The 20480-nt window shown below is 46.2% G+C and overlaps 1 protein-coding gene across 1 annotated transcript; it reads right to left on the bottom strand.

Moving 5' to 3' along the window:
• Positions 1-237: 237 nt before the first annotated feature.
• LOC125444689 (keratin, type I cytoskeletal 12-like) lies at positions 238-8969 on the bottom strand. The gene is made up of 8 exons (XM_048517269.1): positions 8399-8969; positions 7771-7853; positions 6543-6699; positions 5538-5699; positions 5318-5443; positions 3453-3670; positions 1600-1865; positions 238-666 (listed from the first exon to the last, which is right to left on the bottom strand). Exons 1-8 carry the CDS (start codon positions 8933-8935, stop codon positions 563-565), a joined length of 1653 nt encoding a protein of 550 aa, XP_048373226.1. The 5' UTR covers positions 8936-8969; the 3' UTR covers positions 238-562.
• Positions 8970-20480: the final 11511 nt, after the last annotated feature.

Here is a 20480-nt window from a genome sequence, read left to right on the forward strand (position 1 = left end):
ATATTTTGAAAAATCCTTTCTTAGTGAGCACCTAAACCACATAATGAACCAGTGTGCCAAATTTCAACTTTGTAGGTTTGATGGTTTTTGAGTTCTTTTGATGAGTCAGTGAGTCAGTCAGTGGTATTTCGTGTTTATAGATATAGAAGAAGATTCCTGATAAATTATTTCACAGTAATGAGTGTACACCAATTTGTGTGTAAAAATCATGACCCAAATATCTTAATTTCAGTTGCCACAGTAAGAAAAAGTTTATTGTGGAGTGCAAGACAATGGTGCCAACATTTTCTTTTGGTTTTCATGGAAGGAATGTTTTTATAGAAGCAGTGGTAACAGAAGCACAGAAACAAAGAAAATTCTAACAGAAGATTGTAATTTTTAGGTAGACTTTTTTTGTGGTTAGCTGCGCAGTCCTAAAGAGAGTTACATCCCTCTAAATCCATTGAAACTGATAGGTTTAGAAGAGTGTGGCTCTGTTTAGGATTACATTGCATATTGTTGTATACTTTGCTCTTTTGCTACAGCTTATTTAAAAAGTCTTCCTACAGTGGTTCAAGATTGCTTATTGTACTGGTTTTTCTTCTACAGACTGGACACGAGTGGAGATAACTTGGTCACCAATTCTGTCTTCCACAATTGTCTTGATCACTCTTGTCTTTTGTAGATCTGTGTTAGACAAAATTCAGAGAAGGCAGAGGAGAGCAAGAATTATTTTAAATACATGAACCTGTTGCTTAAGTAAGACACTGGTAAACCACGTAGTAAAAAATGTTACATCTGAGGATTATTTATAGTTGTTTCATTTCTCAGAGAATCTTACAAGTTTACAGCATGGACATTACATGCACAGAATTTGGAGGCAAGGTCACTGGATACAATTCCAACCCATCTGTCTCTGTGTTCATTTCAGTACTGGATGACCCCTTGCATAGGACTTCAGGATGAACTACAAGTTGTCATGGGTGGCATAATCTGGCCCTTTCCTGTTCCCTCTTTGCCTCTCAGAACCTTTTGGATGGTGCCCGTAAGACTCAGGGGGGAGAGAATTCCATCTCACCCTCATCACAACTGAGGCCCCACCTCCCACTTTAAACCCAGCTGTGCCATGACAGTGCCTGGGAACCACTCTGAGCCCACAGCATCTTCCAGCAACTTCCACTATAGCAGCTGATGTCATCTACCATGGTGGCTAGACTTTGGTAATTTGGAGGGAATTTAAACCCCCAGTGTATCTTTCCTATCTGTTCAGCATTGGTTTTGTCCTGATCCATGGCTATAGATATCTGCAGATGGGAGTGACACGTTGCTATTAGATATATAGATGCGACATTAAGAAAAATGTTCACTTCGTCAACACAAGGATCACTGTGTCCAGTTCCATGCTTAGCTGTCTCTCTGCAGTAGACTATGTTTTCATGTTGTTACATTACTTTAAAAAAAAACTATCCCTCTTCCCCTGGTGATTACCGGTATTTCATTTTGTGACATTAATGGGCAATACATTAGAACCTTCTTATCCTTGGATACCTTGCAAAGGGGAACTGTTCCTAGAAATGTATGAATTGTAAAATGGACAGAACTAAGAACAAACTTAATTACCTCTGGCAGAGCTTCTACCTCTCGATCCTGAGTCATCAGAACTTCCAGCACTAGATCTTGTGCTTGCAGATCCTGAAGTTCTAGATCTTGACTCTCCATATCTGGAGTTCTGGGACTCAGGGGTGACCAATTCTTGGCTTCTAGACCTTGACTCTATAGATCTTGGCTTTCTAGAAGAGGATTCAGAATAACCAAAACCTCTGGATCCTCCATCTGTAGCTCTTGAAGCCCCAAATCTTGAATCTTCATATTCCAATGTGCTTGATCTAAAGTAGAAGATAATTGGTCTCTAGATCTTAAATTTGTTTTTTGAACAAAAATAGCAATTATTGCATTTTTATTCTGCTCTACTTCAAGACATTCTGAAAGTCATTTTATTATAAGCAACATGCATACAAATGGGAAGGCAGGTATTGCCCCATTCCACCCCTGGGGGCAGCGACATTGCAAGAGAGAGGATATAACCACAGTAATCTAGTATTAAGAATTAATCGGTGAGAAATCAGTTGTTAGGCATACAGGTATGATGAGCAAATAGATAAACGAAGCTCTAGATCAGGGGTCTCCAACCTTTTTGAGTCTGCAGGCATCTTTGGAATTCTGACACAGGAATTGAGCACAAGTACAAAATGGCTACCACAGGAGGAGGAGCCAATTGCAGAATGACTGCCGGAGGAGGCATAACCAGCTATGAAAGGTCAGGGAGTGAGATCATGAATAAATCTAATAGTAATTCTTCAGCATTTCAGGCAGTAACTCTAACAAGATTCCTTTGAAAATGAGCATATTATTTAAAAATATTTTCTGGCAAATAATAATGCAGTGAAGATTCTTGTGCAAAGACCTGCCTTTGTCTTGCCATGTCTCTAGGGGAGGTCGGGTGAATGCAGCATCCTGGCTGTTACTGCTGGTAGTGGTATTTAGATCTACGTTATGTAGAAATGTGCAGGTTACGTATACTGGCATTCAAGGAAGTTTACACTAGGGACCTTATCTCAGATCTTTATGGCCTGGGAGAGCTGCAAGCTTGGGAACTGCCAGCGGGAAGATGAAGGGAGGGGGTTGCCTAAACAGCGCAAAAGAGGGGGTGCAGCTGTTGCAGCAACTTCTTAAAAATCTGCACAGCTGATCAGAAGTTCTCCTTGTCAGTTGGCAGGAAAGGAGTCTCTGGGGACTATGGCCGTTTCCCAATCACCGTTTGTTGCGTGCTACTCTCGCCGAGTAACGCGGGGTCCAGCGGCACTCCCCCCTCAGTGTGCATCATTTCTGGTGCTGTTCGGAACAGCGCCTTTTGGATGACCGCGCAGGGCAGTGAGGAAGCCCAGGTGGTTACCCCAGGTTTCCATTTTCCCGCTGCTTGGTGAGTGGACCCTCCCATCTAATCAGGGCATGGCAGGGCGTGCACGATGCGTGCACAGCTGGTTTAAATTTTCTTTTTCTTTTTAACACAAGGGATCCATGTCTGCACACAATTTTTAGTGCACATAAGCATTGATGTGTCTACAAATAGTCGTGGATTCATCGGGACGTTGATTCGTCCAGTAGAACATTTTAAAAAATTCCCGCCACAGCACAACTCAGCAGCCAATCAGGACACCCCATGAGCGGATCGTGGGGAGTCCTGCCTGGCTGCTGCACAGCTGCCACGCTCATTGGACAAAAGGGTGGAAACTGCGGTGGGGAACATGACCCCACGCTAAAAAGGTCCTGGAGCAAACAAAACCAGTGAGTACTGACGTCATTTTAAAAGTGGGGAAATGACCTATGGCACCCAGGAATGCCCATTGGGGACCCAGATTTAGATCAAAGATATGTAAGAGAGAAAGAATTCTGCCCCATCCCAGTTTATTCACCTCTCTTCCTCATCCATCAGTTTGCGGTAAGTTTCAATCTCACTCTCTAGGCGGATCTTGGTATCTAAAAGCTGCTGATATTCTCTATCCTGACTCTCCGTATCAGCCCTGATTTGCTGCACTTGATCCTCCACTTTGCTTATTGCTCCTTGCATTTGGGAAAGCTGGGCACAATATTGGCCTTCCACTTCTGTTAGTGTGCCCTCAAGAGATTGTTTCTGAGGTAAGAAGAAAATACAATAATATTATAATGACAAATAAATATAAAATAACAATATAAAATATAAAATATAATATTGAGTTGAGTGAAAATTGGATTGGGTTTTTAAAATAAATATGTAATCGACCTTAAAGATGTAATCGACTTTAAATTCTGAAGTCATGATTCTAATTAAAATTGTTGAATTAGAAAGATTGCCATACCTAGAAATTTTGCAGCACTTCATCTATGTATGTTCATGATACTTTCATACTTTCATTTTAGTTATATGCTTTCATTGTATGGATGAGTGTTTCAGCATTCTTAGCATCATCCCACAAAGTTTCAGTTAGCGTAAATTCTGCATATATGCTATTGTGATCATAGATATGTGGCACTAGATTCAGAGGTCTGGTGTGCATTGGATATCAGAGGCACTAACCTGTGTTGGAAATTGTCTTTCTCTTTCCTATAAAGCAGTTTTTTTTTCTGCACCCAATAAGATTTACTTGTAGAAATCTTGACCTTGTGAGGATGACTTTTTGATTTTATCTATCTATCTATCTATCTATCTATCTATCTATCTATCTATCTATCTATCTATCTATCTATCTATCTATCTATCTATCTATCTATCTATCTATCTATCTATCTATCTATCTATCTATCTATCTATCTATCTATCTAGTTCAGAGGGGCTTGAGGGCAGATTTTGATTGTGTTGTTTCAGAACAGTTCGGTATGTTCCTTTCCCCAAATTGTAAGTATGACATTTGCCATTTGTCTGCTTTTCTAGGCCAAGTAGCGATTGTCTTCTGATAAACACACGTGACAGTAACAAGTGGCACCTGGGGCATCTTCCCCCTCTGCCCCACCCTCAGGTATGGCACTAGGCAAACTATATCTCCTGATCCACTACCTCCCAGATCTGTGGTATGTGTGCTGCCCAGAGGCGTAGCTGGGCCAAACTGCGCCCGGTGTGCATTCCACATTTTCTGCCCCCCATGTCCCCCTGCAGAGCCCCCTTTGCGGCACCCCCCTTCCCCCTTCCCATACTTAGTTCCTTTTTCAGAACATTTTCAGGCTTCAAAAGGCCTTGTTCTCAGTAAAAAAAGGCCTGATGGGAATTGTACTTCCCAGGAGACCTTGTGAGCTCCAAGGTCTCCTGGGAACTGTAGTTCCTCAGGCCATTTTTACTGAGAACAAGGCCTTTTGAAGCCTGAAAAAGTTCTGGAAAAGGAACTAAGGTAAGCATGGGAAGGGAGTGGGGGTGCCGCGGGGGGCACGGGGGGCACCGCAGGGGGAAGGGGCAATTTTTGCATCCCCAGGCATGCGCCCGGTGCACGACGCACACCCCCCCGCCCCCTTGTGGCTTCGCCTATAGTGTTGAAAACGGAAAGACTGGCAGAATGAAAACCCCTGCTCTCCTGTCTAATATTTCTCATACAATGCAGCACTATATTCACTGTCTCCCACATCTTTGACGACGTTAAATGATAACTTACTTCTTAAAATCATATTGGAGTGAGAGAGAAGAGTCATGTTTGACTACTACAGCATTGGTTGGAATCAATTTTTCTCCACTTTCTTAAGCTAAAGAAAGTGTTAAAAGTTTAGTAAATTAAAAGGCGAAAAGCTAAGTATTACTTTAAAAAAATTATTTTACCAGAGACAGTTGTGACTGCAGTTCAATCTCCAGGTTTTGCAGACTGCGTCTTAGTTCCATTATCTCATTCTTGTTGGTGCTGGTCTCCTGGGCGCTGCTGCTGATCTGCCTGTTCAGTTCTCGACTCTATGATAGTAAAAGTTCCAAAATCATTCATGAAAGGTTTATTTTTGTTTAAAAGAGAGGGCTCCAGCAAGTATGTCCCTAATATTTATTTCACCTGTTCACTGAACCACATCTCAATGTCTTTTCGGTTCTCCTCAGCAATGGCCTCATATTCAGCTCTCATCTTGTTGAGAAGAGCAGTCAGGTCAACTCCGGGTGCAGCATTCATCTTTACAACTATATCTCCAGCAGTGCTGTCCATCACAGACTTCATATCCTGTATCAAGAAAAGCCAAACAGAAACAGGGCTAGCACAGACTATTTCTAGACTGTTTTAGTTTCGTGTTCAGATTTTCTGTATTTAAGCAGTTTAGTAGGGCAGAATATTTGGTTTGCTATGAATAATGGCTGCTGAGTTCTTTAGCTCACAACTTTGAGAATATTGTGACTTTTTAAAATGCTTGCCAGATAATCAGTTGTTCAAAACAGAAGCTCTAGTTCCTAGTGCTTAATAGCCAGTTCTTCCCAATGTTATGTGTAAGGCTTGAGATGATGTGGTAGTTTTAATGGGAGTTTATGCAAAGAATTGCACACTTAAGCACATCCAGCTGCATTATCCAGCTCCTTTTTTGAGACTGGACCCCCTGAAGAACTGAGAGACTGCTCGGCCCTGGTGTGTTCCTGATTATTCCTCAATGCAGCTGGCATTTTTTGAGAGCTCTCTGCGTTATTCCTCTTTTTCTGAAACTTACCAATGTGAGAGTGAGCTGTAAGGAGACTTAAACTTAACTTGGCTATTTGGCTTATTAAACTACAAAAAAGCCTTTGTTAATTAATTAGTTGAGTGTTGCTAATATTTTAAAAGCCATAACTTTATCATAAAACCAGAAAGGGGGGCTCCCAGCCATGAGGTGGAGGTGGGTTGGGGAGACCAGACTGATGGAAAAGTGTAGCCATCTCAACAGTATGCCTGGTGAAACAGCTCTGTCTTATAGGCCCTGCGGAACTGCATCAATGCAATCCGGGGCTGCACTGACACTGTTTTGCTAGCGAGTTGCACTGGCTGTGGGTACAACATATATTAGGACTTTATTTTGTGCACGACTTAGACATGGATTACCTCCTCATGACTCTTCTTAATGTATTGGAGTTCCTCAGTCAGGTTTTCGATCTGCATTTCCAGATCGCTCCTGCTCATGGTAATTTCATCCAGGACTCTACGCAGGCCATTGATGTCAGCTTCGGCACCCTGGCGGAGGGACAGTTCGTTGTCATACCTGAAGAAAGTGTTTGGAAAGGGATGTCAGCAGACTGCCACCTCTCAAACCATGATAGCCAATTACAAGCTTGATATGAGATTGTCAAGAGCCCTCCATTATGATTTGGATTTGGATTTATATCCCCCCTTTATCTCCTACAGGAGACTCAAAGGGGCTTACAAACTCCTTTCCCTTCCCCCCCACAACAAACACCCCGTGAGGTGGGTGGGGCTGAGAGAGCTCAGAAGAACTGTGAATAGCCCAAGGTCACCCAGCTGGCGTGTGTTGGAGTGCACAGGCTAATCTGAATTCCCCAGATAAGCCTCCACAGCTCAAGCGGCACAGCGGAGAGTCAAACCCGGTTCCTCCAGATTAGAGTACACCTGCTGTACTCTACATCACTGCTGCTAGTACGCCACTGCTGCTAGTAATAATCAGAATGAAACAGCTGATTGGCAAAAGGAAGTATTTGAGAGATTTCAAGAATTATCACATCCTGAGCAAAGGAAAACTATATATAAACTTGAGGCAACAAGAAATAAACTTGTCCAACTCACTAAACCTCTGAGCCATCCACTAGCCATAACCCGCCCAAGCCCGCTCAAGTCTGTGGAATGCTCTACTGAAAAACCTACACATGAACCAAATATCTGCCTAAAATACAATTCTTAATCTACTGCAAGAGCACACCAACTCAGTACACATTAATACGACTCAGTTCCCTCCGCCACTACAGCTACTTCAGTCAGTTGTGTTGAATGAGACTACATCTTACCCAAGCATGCTGTGAGTGCAGGCATTTTATATTTTCATGTCATGGGATAGCCTCCTTTCAAGGTAAGCTAGTTTGTGACATGTTCTTAGGGATCAAAGATCATCTGTTTCAGTATGTTTCTGGCTCCACCAAGATGTTTTTCCAAAATAGAGAGAGGATAGCTAATTTTGAATGAATTTGGAACTGGATTGGTTTGGGATCTATAGCTTGTTTTGGCTTAGTGTATAGATATTCCACACTCTTGGTTTACTAGGCATATTTTGCCATTTGGCTTGTTAAACCTGCGGATGTGTAGCTTACTGTGTCCTGCTTACTTGAGTTGGAAGTCGGCACCAGCCAACCTTGCATTGTCAATCTGCAAAATGATTTTTCCATTTTCTGTAATTGCACTAATTATCTGAAAAGAAAAGAAAAATATAAGTGCGAATATTCTTTCATCCCTCTTTGTTATGATTCATTTGCTTTGTATGGGCAATCAAAAAATCTGCTTAGCTAAATAATGTAAAATAACATTTATATAGGAAATCTGAATATGTACTGCTCAGTGACATTCCTTTTGACTCAAGAACCTTTGGGAGAACCAGATGAAGTTAATCTGTACATTTACAGTCCCTCTTCCCTGTCCCCAAATTATGGAAAATCAAACTGGAATACTAAATCTGAAATCTCAGTTTTAAATGGTTATATGTGGTCTGTGTTATTTGTGTGACTTGCAGTGCCATTCTAAGAACCCTTTAAATAGGTGTGAGTATGGATCTCCTGTTTAGGATTACTCTCAAACCAGATCAGACACCTGTAACAAACATACTAATTATTAATAGCCCTGAGTTTAAAGTCACCACATTTTAGATTTTGAAGAAATATCTGGTCAGAAACTTGAGCAGAACACGCTATAAGACATTTTACGAGCATTTCCACACCTGTTTAGAAGTGTTTCCATACCTGTTTTCGAAGATCCTCAATGCTTGTATAATAGTTGCTATAATCACGTGATCCTCCGTCATTGGTCCCTTGTCCCAGTTTCTTATACCATTCTGCGATTTTTTCCTCAAGGTCAGCGTTAGCCTCCTCCAGAGCATGCACTTTACCCAGGTAGGTTGCCAAGCGGTCATTAAGGTTTTGCATGGTTTGTTTGTCATCTCCCAAAAGAAAGCCATTCTCTCCACCGCCAAATCCATGAAAGCCTCCTGTTGAGCCACATCCAGACATGCCCCATCTAGTACTCCAGCCCCAGGGCCCTCCAGTGTTGTCTGAAGTGCCACTAGAACTCCATCTCCCTTGACCTCCAGATGTTCTACTGGTGTTACACATGCCTCCACCAGAGCCCCGTGCACCATCGCCTCTGCTGGTGCTTCCAGCAAAGACCCTTCCTCCAGAACCAGCACTTAAGCTGTGCGCCCCGCTGCCGGATGTTCTCACCAGTCCTCTGTTGCTGTAGGAGCAAGAGTCTTGTTTGGAAGAGTGGCTAAAGAAACTCATGTTTGGTGGTTTAGTATACAGAGGACCTTCGTTGTGCAGCAGCACTGCTTAAAGAGAAGGTATCCGTAGAAGACAATTTCTATCTTTTTATATACAAACTAGCAATTGCATCATGCTCCTAAATGTATGGGGTTTTGCCAGTTTACTAGTATAGCCCATCATTAGTTAATTATAATAATTAATCGCTAATCCTAGTATGGGTTTGTCCTGGGTGTTTTGTTTGTCTAGGTGGAAGCAGGTGGAGTGCAATGGATCCAACCTTTCATTACAGTGTTGTATCTTCTTGGGACAGAATTGAGTAATTACTTTCCTTTTTATAAATATACTGCTTCCTAACACATTCTTGCACACTGTCTTGCTCATAGTCTGTCTGTTCTCATTTTTATCTCTATTTTACCATCCACATTTCCATTCTTTTAAAGAACGATGTCACAGAATTATGGCTAAAATCACAGATGCATTGAAACAGTGCATCAATACTGGGGTGTTGCGGTGTTTCCGGGCTGTATGGCCCTGTTCTGGTAGCATTTTCTCCTGACATTCCACCTGCATCTGTGGCTGGCATCTTCAGAGGATCTTCTGAAGGTGCCAGCCACAGATGCAGGCGATACATCAGGAGAAAATGCTACTGCAACACGGCCATACAATCCAGAAAACCCACAACACCCCAGTGATTCCAGCCATGAAAGCCTTCAACAGTGTAACTCAGAAACCTGATCCAAGTGCATTTAGAATTACTTTTTTTCTGGTTTGTTTTCAAATTATGCACATCAACAGCTGGAAAGGAAAGATGACCCCTGTGGTTCATGGGATTTTAGTGTATGTTGTTCAGGCTAAAGAGAATTCTGGATTGTTTTATTTGTAGAGTCAAAGTCTGACAAATATGTTTGTGGGTTATGGAGTCGTTTTACAAAGTGTATTTATTTAAGATATTTTGTCCTCACACCTGTCAGGGCTTTCCTTTATTTCTTTGCAATAATAAACTTTCCTTTATTTCTTTGCTTCAGAAGTCTCCAGCAGGGAAACGATGGCAGCACGGCGTATTCCAACATCTCTACCCCAGCGGGTCACTATGGTAAGCATTCCTGTGTGGTCCCATTCCCAACCACAGGACACTGTCTTAGGAATCCAGTTGGCTTCCTCTAGCTCTCTCATTAATCCAGGAAGAAGAAGAGTTTGGATTTATATCCCACTTTTCTCTCCTGTAGGAGACTCAAAGGGGCTTACAAACTCCTTTCCCTCCCCCCTCCACTACAAAACACCCTGTGACGTAGGTAAGGCTGGGAGAGCTCAGAAGAACTGTGACTAGCCCAAGGTCACCCAGCTGACGTGTGTGGGAGTTCACAGGCTAATCTGAATTCCCCAGATAAGCCTCCACAGCTCAGGCGGCAGAGCAGGGAATCAAACCCGGTTCCTCCAGATTAGCGTGCACTTGCTCATAACCACTACACCACTGCTGCTCCCTCAGAACTGCTGTCTGGAGCTTTGGATCCAAGAACAGCCATCTTAGGCCATGGCTAGTTCGGAAGTCATCATTAGAGCAATGTTAAACAAAGTTTCACCCTTCTAAGAAGTCAGGGTGTTTAATCCCAGCAGCCTTTTCACTCAGCCTCCCCCAATTCCCCTCCTTACTTCAGCCCCCATTCCACACATGCAAGTCCCATGATCCCAAGGATAACTGCAAGTCCCATGATCCCAAGGATAACTGTTCATGCAAGTCCCATGCAAGTCCCATGATCCCAAGGATAACTGTTTTTGTTCATGCAAGTCCCATGATCCCAAGGATAACTGTTTTTAAAGGTCACATGGGACCATTCCTTCCTTTTTCACCAGGAGAGAAATTGTTTGGATCCAGCCCACTGGGTTTGGAAGGGTGTGACAGCTGCTTAAGATGGTACTCCAGGTACAGCATTCATTCATTCATTCATTCATTCATTCATTCATTCATTCATTCATTCATTCATTCATTCATTCATTCATTCATTCATTCATTCATTCATTTGTTTTCTTGACTCTGCAATTTCTATATTGCACATCCCCTTTCAGGCTCAGTGGCATTTCCATCGTTTAGAAAACCTCATAAGAAAGGGAGCATAAATAATTTAAGATCTTGCGATTAAAATCAAAAACTTTAAAATTGGAACTTAAAAACTTAGGAGAAGAGTTGGATTTATATCCCGCCTTTCTCTCCTGCAAGGGAACTCCTTTTCCTTGCCCCCTCACAACAAACACCCTGTGAGGTAGGTGGGACTGAGGGAGCTCAGAAGTACTGTGACTAGCCCAAGGTCACCCAGCTGGTGTGTGTTGGAGTGTACAGGCTAATCTGAACTCCCCAGATAAGCCTCCACAGCTCAAGCAGCAGAGCGGGGAATCAAACCTGGTTCCTTCAGACTAGAGTACACCTGCTGTTAACCACTACACCACTGCTGCTCTTAGAAATCTAGTACATTCTAATCTCATCTATGACAGCATCTTCCTGACGACATCTGCAATTTAATTCAGAGGGGGGCAATAGCAGAAGAAGATAGTAGAGAAGGAAATGGGACCTGGGTAGGGAAGAAAGGAGAGGAGGAGGTAAAGTGAGAGGAGTAAAGGAGAGGGAAAGTAGAAAAAGGAATAGGAGATAGAGGGCAGGAGAAGGGAAGAGAGAAGGAAGGGCCTAAGGAGACAGCAGTGGCGTAGTGGTTAAGAGCAGGTGTATTCTAATCTGGAGGAACTGGGATTGATTCCCCGCTCTGCCGCCTGAGCTGTGGAGGCTTATCTGGGGAATTCAGATTAGCGTGTGCAACACACGCCAGCTGGGTGACCTTGGGCTAGTCACAGTTCTTCTGAGCTCTCTCAGCCCCACCTACCTCACAGGGTGTTTGTTGTGAGGGGGGATGGGAAAGGAGTTTGTAAGCCCCTTTGAGTCTCTTATAGGAGAGAAAGGGGGGATATAAATCCAACTCTTCTTCTAATGATAATATTACCTGCCTCAACAATATGTCTGGTGGAACAGCTGTGTCTTACAGGCCTGTGGAATTGCACTAAATCCCACATGGTCCTGGTCTTCCCAGAGAGTTCCATTGGATAGGGGCCAGGGCCAAAAAAAGCTCCTGCCCTAGTTGAGGCTAAGCAGATCTTTCTTGGGCCTTGGATCACCAGCAGATTTCCATTTGCCGATTATAGTGAACTTTGAGGGACGAAGCCGGAAAGGTAGTCTTACAGATACAGCGGCCCCAGACCATTTTGTGTTTTAAACATTAATGCTAGAACCTTAAACCTGACCTGGTACTCCAACTGGAACCAGTGCAGTACTTCACATGTTTCTTAAACTATTGACATAAGGATGCTTTACCCTGTTTTAACGTCAGACTGTATTTTGGATGATATTCAAGATCTTGGCTGGAAAGCAATTAAAAACCACTGTCAAGTTAGCATCATGTGGATGGATTTAAAAAAGCATTATGCTGTCAATGAACAGTGACACTTGAGCATGTGATGCGGCGCTTGCGGCACTGGCTATTTTTTTAGACTGCTTTCAAAGGCAAGGTAAAGCTGCTTTCATCCAACTAATTAGTTAAGCCTGGCCTGATGATTGCAGACTAGCTAAGTCTTCTTTTCAATTAAAATAAAGATGGATGTATTGCAAAATGTACATACGACCAAACCCTGAAACATAAACAGTGCTATTACGCCATACAGGCAAGCTTTGTTAACCGATTACTCACCTTCATGAACCACAGTCACATTTGGGAAAGTTTTTTTTTAAAAAAAAACCTTTTGTTATAGCTTCTCCTCATTGAAAATTTGAGTGCAATGGGTTCACAAGGGCAGGATGGGATGGTGAAGAGCTGGAGCTGTCTTTCACATAACCTTAGAACGCCCTGATGGTTATCCTTAACGGTGTTCAACAGAAACATTAGCCATTGACTCAGCGTTTCTTATAACTTTAATGGATTCCCTCCCATTTCTTCCAGTTTTGTAGCATTAAGATGCCACATTGAGTACAACTATGTACTTTTGGGGCTGAAAAGACACCCAGGACTGGAGCCTGCAGAGCAAACATGCTGGGGCGACCTTTAGCAAATGGAGGCAGGGAGAATCCCTTCAGCAGCACTCAAAATGTTGGGTGCAAGCAAAGGAGGAAACCAACCAGAGAGCTTAACGGTTGAGTGGGGAACAAAAGACACCTCCTGAGCTCTGCACAGCCAGGCAGGAGATGTCTGGCAGACAACTTGAGTGGGAAAAGTCCACCTTTTGGCGTCTTCAAAATAAAACCAGTTGGGTTGAAATAGGACATTCCTCCTGTAAAGGATTCAATGGTGTTGATGAGCGGGTCAGCCGCCTGGCCTTGACTACATTCCACAACCCGGGCGATGGGCCAGCTTCTGCCGCGGAGACCTTATCTCTGCGAGGGAGATGAGACCTCCGTTCCCATGGGAATCTGGGAGGGGGGATGGGATGGACAGAGTTATAACCTGTGCTTCTGGCGGGAGACTTTATTCCTGCCACGTCGTGTACGTGAGCTTTCTAGGATGTCTGAATAAACGGTCTTTTACACCAAAAAAGCCTTTTATTTCTGCTTCTATGGAATTCCTTACATTGTGGCAGGAATCCTAGTTCATCTATCTTCCTAGTGCAGTGGACCTCTGGTGTCTCGGCATGGAGAGGTTGAATATTCCTGTGGAAGGTGCGGTAGCCCCCAAAGAGGGCTCCGAGCTTTCCCTTCTGGATTTGGAGGAACCGGCGGGAGAACGGGTCTCGCTGGTAACTCTTTCCCGTCCTCGTATCGACCACGAAGTCTTCCCTTACTCCGTTGGGGCGAGGGGCGAGGAGGCGATCATGTGGACTTACATGAGTTACGATTTGGGGCGCTGTCTATGGATCGGCGCCTGTGGATCGGATATCTGCCCGTTTCCGTGTGGATTACAAACCTCAGATGCAGCCTGTTACGGAGGAGGCGGGTCTGACCACATTTCATGCGGCGACGCAGGAGGCCATTGAGCGATTCCTGGACTCGTCTTTTGGTGTCGCTCCCAAGAATCCACCGTGGCCCCCCAGATCCCGGATCAGCAGCTGCACCTGAGGTGCCCAGTGGAGCCACCCGGTGGACCCGCGATGTCATACGTTCTGATGAAGAGGAATCCGAAGAAAGCCTGCATTCCCATCGGATCTATTTCCCCTCCCATCAAAAGAGAGCTGGGATGAGGAAGTGGGCCGACTGCGGGATGCCCAAGAAGCATGGGCCCGTGAGCGCCAGCTATGGGAAGAGGAACGAGAGCAGCTGCAGCAAGAGCGTGAAAACCTGCAAAGAGACCGGGAACAGCAGCGCAAAGAAATCCAACTCGAATTGGACCGTGCCAAAGACGCAGCTGTAAGCGGCAATATGTGCAAGAACCTATCAGTCCATGATAAAGTCCTGGAACACTCCAAACTGGACTTACAGCGTCAGCGAAAGCGTTCAGGCCTTGCGTCACGCCAAAGTGAACTAACTGCAGCTGTTCAGCGAGGCGAACTGGCCAAACTGGAGCGAGAGAAAGCAGCTTTGCATGCGCACCAGGATGCATTGACTTGCAAGGAGAGAGAGCTAGCCGCCTTGGAGAGGGAACTGAAGAAGCAGCAGAACAGGATGCCCCAAGTTGGAGTATCACGCTGTCACTGGTACAGCCAACGCCAGAGGGGCGACGCTGCTGGAGTCCTGCTACTCGGCGCATCTGCCACCTTCCAAGGACGGCTCCCACCAGAACACCAGCGGCACCGGCGTTGGTACCCCCACCTCCACCGATTCGGCCCCCCCTGCGCCGCTGCCTCAACTCTGCGCAACCGCCGCCCCAGCGGGCGCCAAGGGCCGTGGAGAGAGGATATTACAGACCTCCAATACCTGCCCGTTTCGATGGGACCGCTTCCAAACTTCCTACTTCATCCTACAACTTCGATGCCCACATGGAGGACTATGGCCGATTTATACCCGGTCTGAGCCTTGGCGAAAAATCACGGGACATCGGTTCCGTCTTGGATGGGCTGGCAGCCGACTGGTTTGTGACTCTTTTGAATCTGCAAGATGAGGATACTGCGCACGGTGCGGCGTTCCTCCAAGCCTTAAGGGCTCGCTTCCAAGATCAGGGTGCTGAAAATGAAGCCATCCGCACCATCAAATCTATTCAGCAAGGCAACCGCTCGTTTGCAGAATTTTGCCCGTGAATTTCGTGCGGCGGCTGCTCGACTCCCTCCTGAGTGGCCTGGCGCATGAAATGTGAATACTTCACCGGATGCTGTCGGCGGCAAACTGCGTGAAGCGGTGTTCCTAATTCGGATCCCCGCACTATTGCTGATTGGATCGACTTAGGATCCCAGGTGGCGTCTCGTTTGGATGCGGCTCATGCGGGGGCACGCCCAAAACCCGCCGCTTCGACCGCCGCTCACGACATTTTAAGTCAAGCCCAGCAGCCTCTACCGAGACCACCTCCGGCGCCCGTCGCCGTCTGGGATTGTGTCTTTACTGCGGAGGACCGGGTCATCTAGCCGCCAACTGCCGAAGAAACAGAAGCCAACCGCTCCGGCCGCTGGCGCACCCCATCTGCCAAGCCACCACGCAAATCCGGGCCGCTAACGGTCGTCTAAAGGGAGTTACCGAAGGCGACCCAGAGGAGGGAAGCAGCTGTTTGCCTCTCTTCAGCCCCATGGATATGGGTTCGACTCCAGATCGCGGTGAGTGAAGGCGAAGCTCCCATTACGATTCAAAAGCGTTTCTGGCCAACCCCGCTAAGCATACTCGTATTATAGCCTCGGCCCTTGTAGATTCTGGGTGCTCCCATTGTTTAATGCGGCCCCAGGTGGCGGAGGAACTAGGTCTAGACCGAGTCCCCTGGCTAAGCCCATACCGTTCACCCAAATGGACGGCAGCCCTCTCGGGAGCGAAGGACCGGCCCAGTTCAAAACGCAACCGGTTCTCCTCGCTCGCGCTGACCATTGGGGAGAAAATTAGTTCTATTTTGGCGCCAGTGGCCAAACCCTCCTTAGTTCTGCGCATGCCTTGGTTGTTGTTGCATGAACCAAAATTCATTTTGGAAAGAAAGGATCTTAGAATTCACTGACCCTCCCTGCGGAGAACACATGAATTGGGGAAAACTTCGGCTTCTCCTGACATACCCCTGGCTTCATCAGCTGATGCTGCGCTCCTAGTACTTCGATTCTACCCGGCATTCCACCCGGCTTACCAGGATTTAGCCAGAGTATTTCAGGAGCAAGAATGCGATCAATTGCCACTCCCATAGAGACACTGACTGCAAAATCGTAATACAGCCAGGGCGCAACTGCCCAAAGGTAGAATCTACCGCATGAGTCCCAATGAGGAGAAGGAACCGTGCCTTCCTAGACAAGAACCTCCAAGCTCAGCGGGTTCATACGTATGGCTACCAAACACACACATGCTGCTCCTGTATTGTTTGTAAAAAAAGAAAGATGGGTCTTGACGGCTCTGCACAGATTACGGAGGACTCAATTTGGTCTCCCTGTCCAATAAATACCCTTTGCCATTAATGAAGGACCTTTTAGATGCATTGGGCAAGGGACGCATTTTACTAAGTTGGACTTGAGAGAAGCTTACTACAGGGTCAGAATTGCGGAAGGCTATGAACATTTGACTGCATTTAACACGAAATTTGGACAGTTTGAGTACTTAATAATGCCATTCGGGTTAAGTGGGGCCCCGGAGCTTTTATGGCCCTTATCAGCAGAAGTTCTCCATGATTTATTATACAAAGGGAGTAGTGGTGTACTTAGATGGCGTTTTAATTTATTCACAAACCATGGAAGAGCATGAAGCATTGGTTCGGAAGTATTGAAACGGCTTGCTCAACAACTCCCTCTTTGCCAAACTTTCTAAATGCTGTTTCCACCAAACCTCTATCGACTATTTGGGTTACGGATCTCTCGAGGGGCTAAAAATGGATCCTGCTAAGGTTGATGCAGTCCTCCAATGGCCTGCCCCCACCAATCGGAAGGAACTCCAATCTTTCCTAGGGTTTGCTAATTTCTATCGTGACTTTATACCCCAATTCGCTGAACTGACTCTCCCACTCACAGACCTCTTACGCACTAAGGGTAAAGATCCACAGGCTGCCAAGCCCGGGACCCCCCTTTCCTGGTCTAAAGAATGTCAGACAGCCTTTCAGCTTTTAAAATCAGCTTTTACTACCGAACCTATCCTGAAACACCCTGACCCAGATCTCCCGTTTGTGGTTCACGTGGATGCCTCGGACAAAGCGCTTGGGGCAGCCCTGTTGCAGAGAAATAAAGATGATAGGCTGGTTCCGTGTGCTTATTTATCAAAGAAATTCTCCGGTGCTGAGCTCAACTGGACTGTAGGGGATAAAGAGACTGCGGCCATCAAAGTAGCGCTCTCCACTTGGCGCCACTGGCTGGAGGGGGCTAAACACCCCTTTCAAGTTTGGTCGGATCACAAGAACTTGGCCGCCCTCTCCACCCCCCTCAAGATGTCTGCAAAACAACTCCGTTGGGCCGATTTCTTTTCTCGTTTCTCTTTCACTGTCCATTTTTTCCCCGGAAAAACCAATAAACTGGCTGATGCGGCTTTCGGCGCCTACCCGGGAGGGGGGGGTGGAGCTGCCTTACAGGATATTCCGCGCACTGTTCTCTCCCCCTCCCAATTGGGGCTGGCTGTCACCCGATCTCAGCCGTCCACTCCTCCTTCTCTACCCATTCCCAGCCTGGTCTCTCCTTTCCTACGGGAACTCGAGGAGGCGGGGCGGTGCGAGCCACCAGCGGAGGAAGGTGACTCCCAATTGCGCCTGGAGAATGGTGTTTGGCGGCGGGAGGGATTGTTGAGTGCGATGCCTCCCCTCCGTAAGCAGGTTCTCGAGGCCTGTCATGATGCCCGCTTCGGCTGGACATTTTGGCTTCCTAAAAACTCTGCATTTGGCCCGCCCTCAATTTTGGTGGCGCGCGATGCGCAAGGACATTGAGACATATATTAAAGGTTGCTCTGTTTGTGCGGAAGCCAAGAACGTTCCGGGAAAACCCCATGGTCTGTTGAAACCTCTCCCGGTGGCCTCCGCCCTGGGAAGTCATCTCCATGGATTTTATTACGGATTTGCCAGAAAGTCAGGGCAACACGGTCTTGTGGGTGGTGGTGGACTTATTTTCTAAAACAAGCCCATTTTCATCCCATGTGCTTCCATCCCTCCGCTCCTAAGTTAGCTGCGTCTGTTCATTCAGCATATTTATCGTTCACAGCTCTCGCCCGTTAAGGTGGTCTCGACCGCTTGGGCCCCAATTCATTTCAAAGTTCTGGAAAGCTTTTCTGGGTTTGTTAGGGGCCGCCGGCGTTGCCGCCCTACCACGTTCAAAGTGGCGGTGAGTCAGAGAGAAACGAACAGAACCCTGGAGCAGTATTTACGTTGTTACACCAACTACCACCAAGACAATTGGTCGCGAAGCTAATTCCGTTTGCAGAATCGCCTATAATAATGCGGTTCATAGCAGTACAAAAGACCCCTTCGAAATTGTGTCTGGTCGGTCCTTCCCTCCGTTGTCGCAACTACCTGCGGAAGCGTTGAATCCTCCGGAGTTTCAGCAGTGGATTTCATCTCTGGCGAGGGTGGAAAAGCGGTCCAGACTGCCTTACAACAGGCTAAAGACTCCCAAAAACTTCAAGCGGATAAGCGCATTTCCGGATTTCCCTTTGCGTGTGGAAGCCTGGGTGTATTTGTCTACCAAAAATCTCAGAAGGCGTGCATAAATTTTCAAAACTAGGCAAAAGATTCGGTGGGACCTTTTCAGATTACTAAAGTGATTAATGATGTCACTGCCCGATTGGACTTGCCTAATTCTCTAAGTGATATCCATCCTGTCTTCCATTCCAGTTGGCTCAGGGAGGCTGCCGTGTCGGATGCCTGGCACGACCTGCCGGGGGGACCCCCACTGGCTATAAGTGATGGCCACAAGCATTCTGAAATTGGCGCCATCCTGGACTCTCGTTTTAATGCATAAGCGCTTGCAATATTTAGTCTCTTGGGTGGGGTATTCCTCTGGGTATAATCAATGGGTTTATTCCGAAAATATTGATGCCCCCGCCCTCATTTCTGCTTTCCATCGCGCCTTTCCGCACAAACCTGGGGGGGAGAAGTCTTTTTTAAGGGAGGCAGAGTGTAAAGGATTCAATGGTGTTGATGAGCGGGTCAGCCGCCTGGCCTTGACTACATTCCACAACCCGGGCGATGGGCCAGCTTCTGCCGCGGAGACCTTATCTCTGCGAGGGAGATGAGACCTCCGTTCCCATGGGAATCCGGGAGGGGGGATGGGATGGACAGAGTTATAACCTGTGCTTCTGGCGGGAGACTTTATTCCTGCCACGTCGTGTACGTGAGCTTTCTAGGATGTCTGAATAAACGGTCTTTTACACCAAAAAAGCCTTTTATTTCTGCTTCTATGGAATTCCTTACACCTCCCCAACACACATTTTTTTGCATTGTCAGGATGTCTTATTTGTGCTGTGCAGAATGGACCATGGATTGACCCAGTCACAGAAGCCGCAGCTTTCAGTCTGCAGGACCTGAGCAAGGCTGTTAATGATAGGACATTTTGGGGACAATTAACTCTTTTTTTTTTGCTGTGACATCACATCTGACTTATGGCAACCCCGGTGGGGTTTTCAAGGTAAAAGATATTCAGAGGCGGATTTGCATGGGCCAAAAACAGCGGTGCGAAAATGGTGTGAAAATGGTATAAAATGGTTTAAAATGGTGTGAAAGGGTATACACCGTTCTCACACAGCTGTTTTTGGTCCATGGAGAATCCGCCAGAGGTAGCTTGTCATTGCCTGCCTCCTTGTCACATCCCTAGTATTCCCTGGAGGTTTTCCATTGCTATCCGTCCTTTGAGATCTGATGAGATCAGGCTTGCCTGGCTCAATAATTCATAGTGATCAGGCTGGCCTCTACAAGGGCCAGGGCCTTCTCAGCCCTGGCCCCTACCTGGCAAAACAGGCTCCCCAAGGAAATCAGGGCCCTGCGAGACTTGCAGAGTTTTCGCAGGACCTGCAAGATGGACTTGTTCCGCCAGGCATTTGGCCAGCCTGGTTAGGCACATCTACCATTCCATCTGGTCTCCCGTGGGCGCGAGGGGGGGGGGGCGGAAGAAGTATGGTGCCATCTGCATTTTTTATGGTTCTGTTTTTATTGAGCATGTTGAAATTTTATACTGCGCTTTAATGTATGGCCCTTTCCGCACGGGCCCTTTACAGCGCCCTAGGGACTGCAAAAACACCGTCCCTAGGGAGCTGTTCACATGGGGGGCACAGCTACATCGCAGCTGCGCCGCCCTCACTCCCCCCCAGCGGCGCAAAGCCGCCATTTTCCCACCTCGCTCTCCGAGCGAGGTATTTGATTTTCTCCAGAAATTGGCCATGTAGTGCTTTGTTGTGCCAGCTTTCAGTCCTCATTTTAATCACATTTTTTCTGTATTCTTGTTTGGTTTTCTGGGTTTGCAGCAAATGTCTGTTCTTCACTACAATCAATGCCTGTTCTTGACTTTCCTTCACATA

The sequence above is a fragment of the Sphaerodactylus townsendi genome, linkage group LG15 (genome assembly GCF_021028975.2).
Source record: "Sphaerodactylus townsendi isolate TG3544 linkage group LG15, MPM_Stown_v2.3, whole genome shotgun sequence".
Taxonomy (NCBI): domain Eukaryota; kingdom Metazoa; phylum Chordata; class Lepidosauria; order Squamata; family Sphaerodactylidae; genus Sphaerodactylus; species Sphaerodactylus townsendi.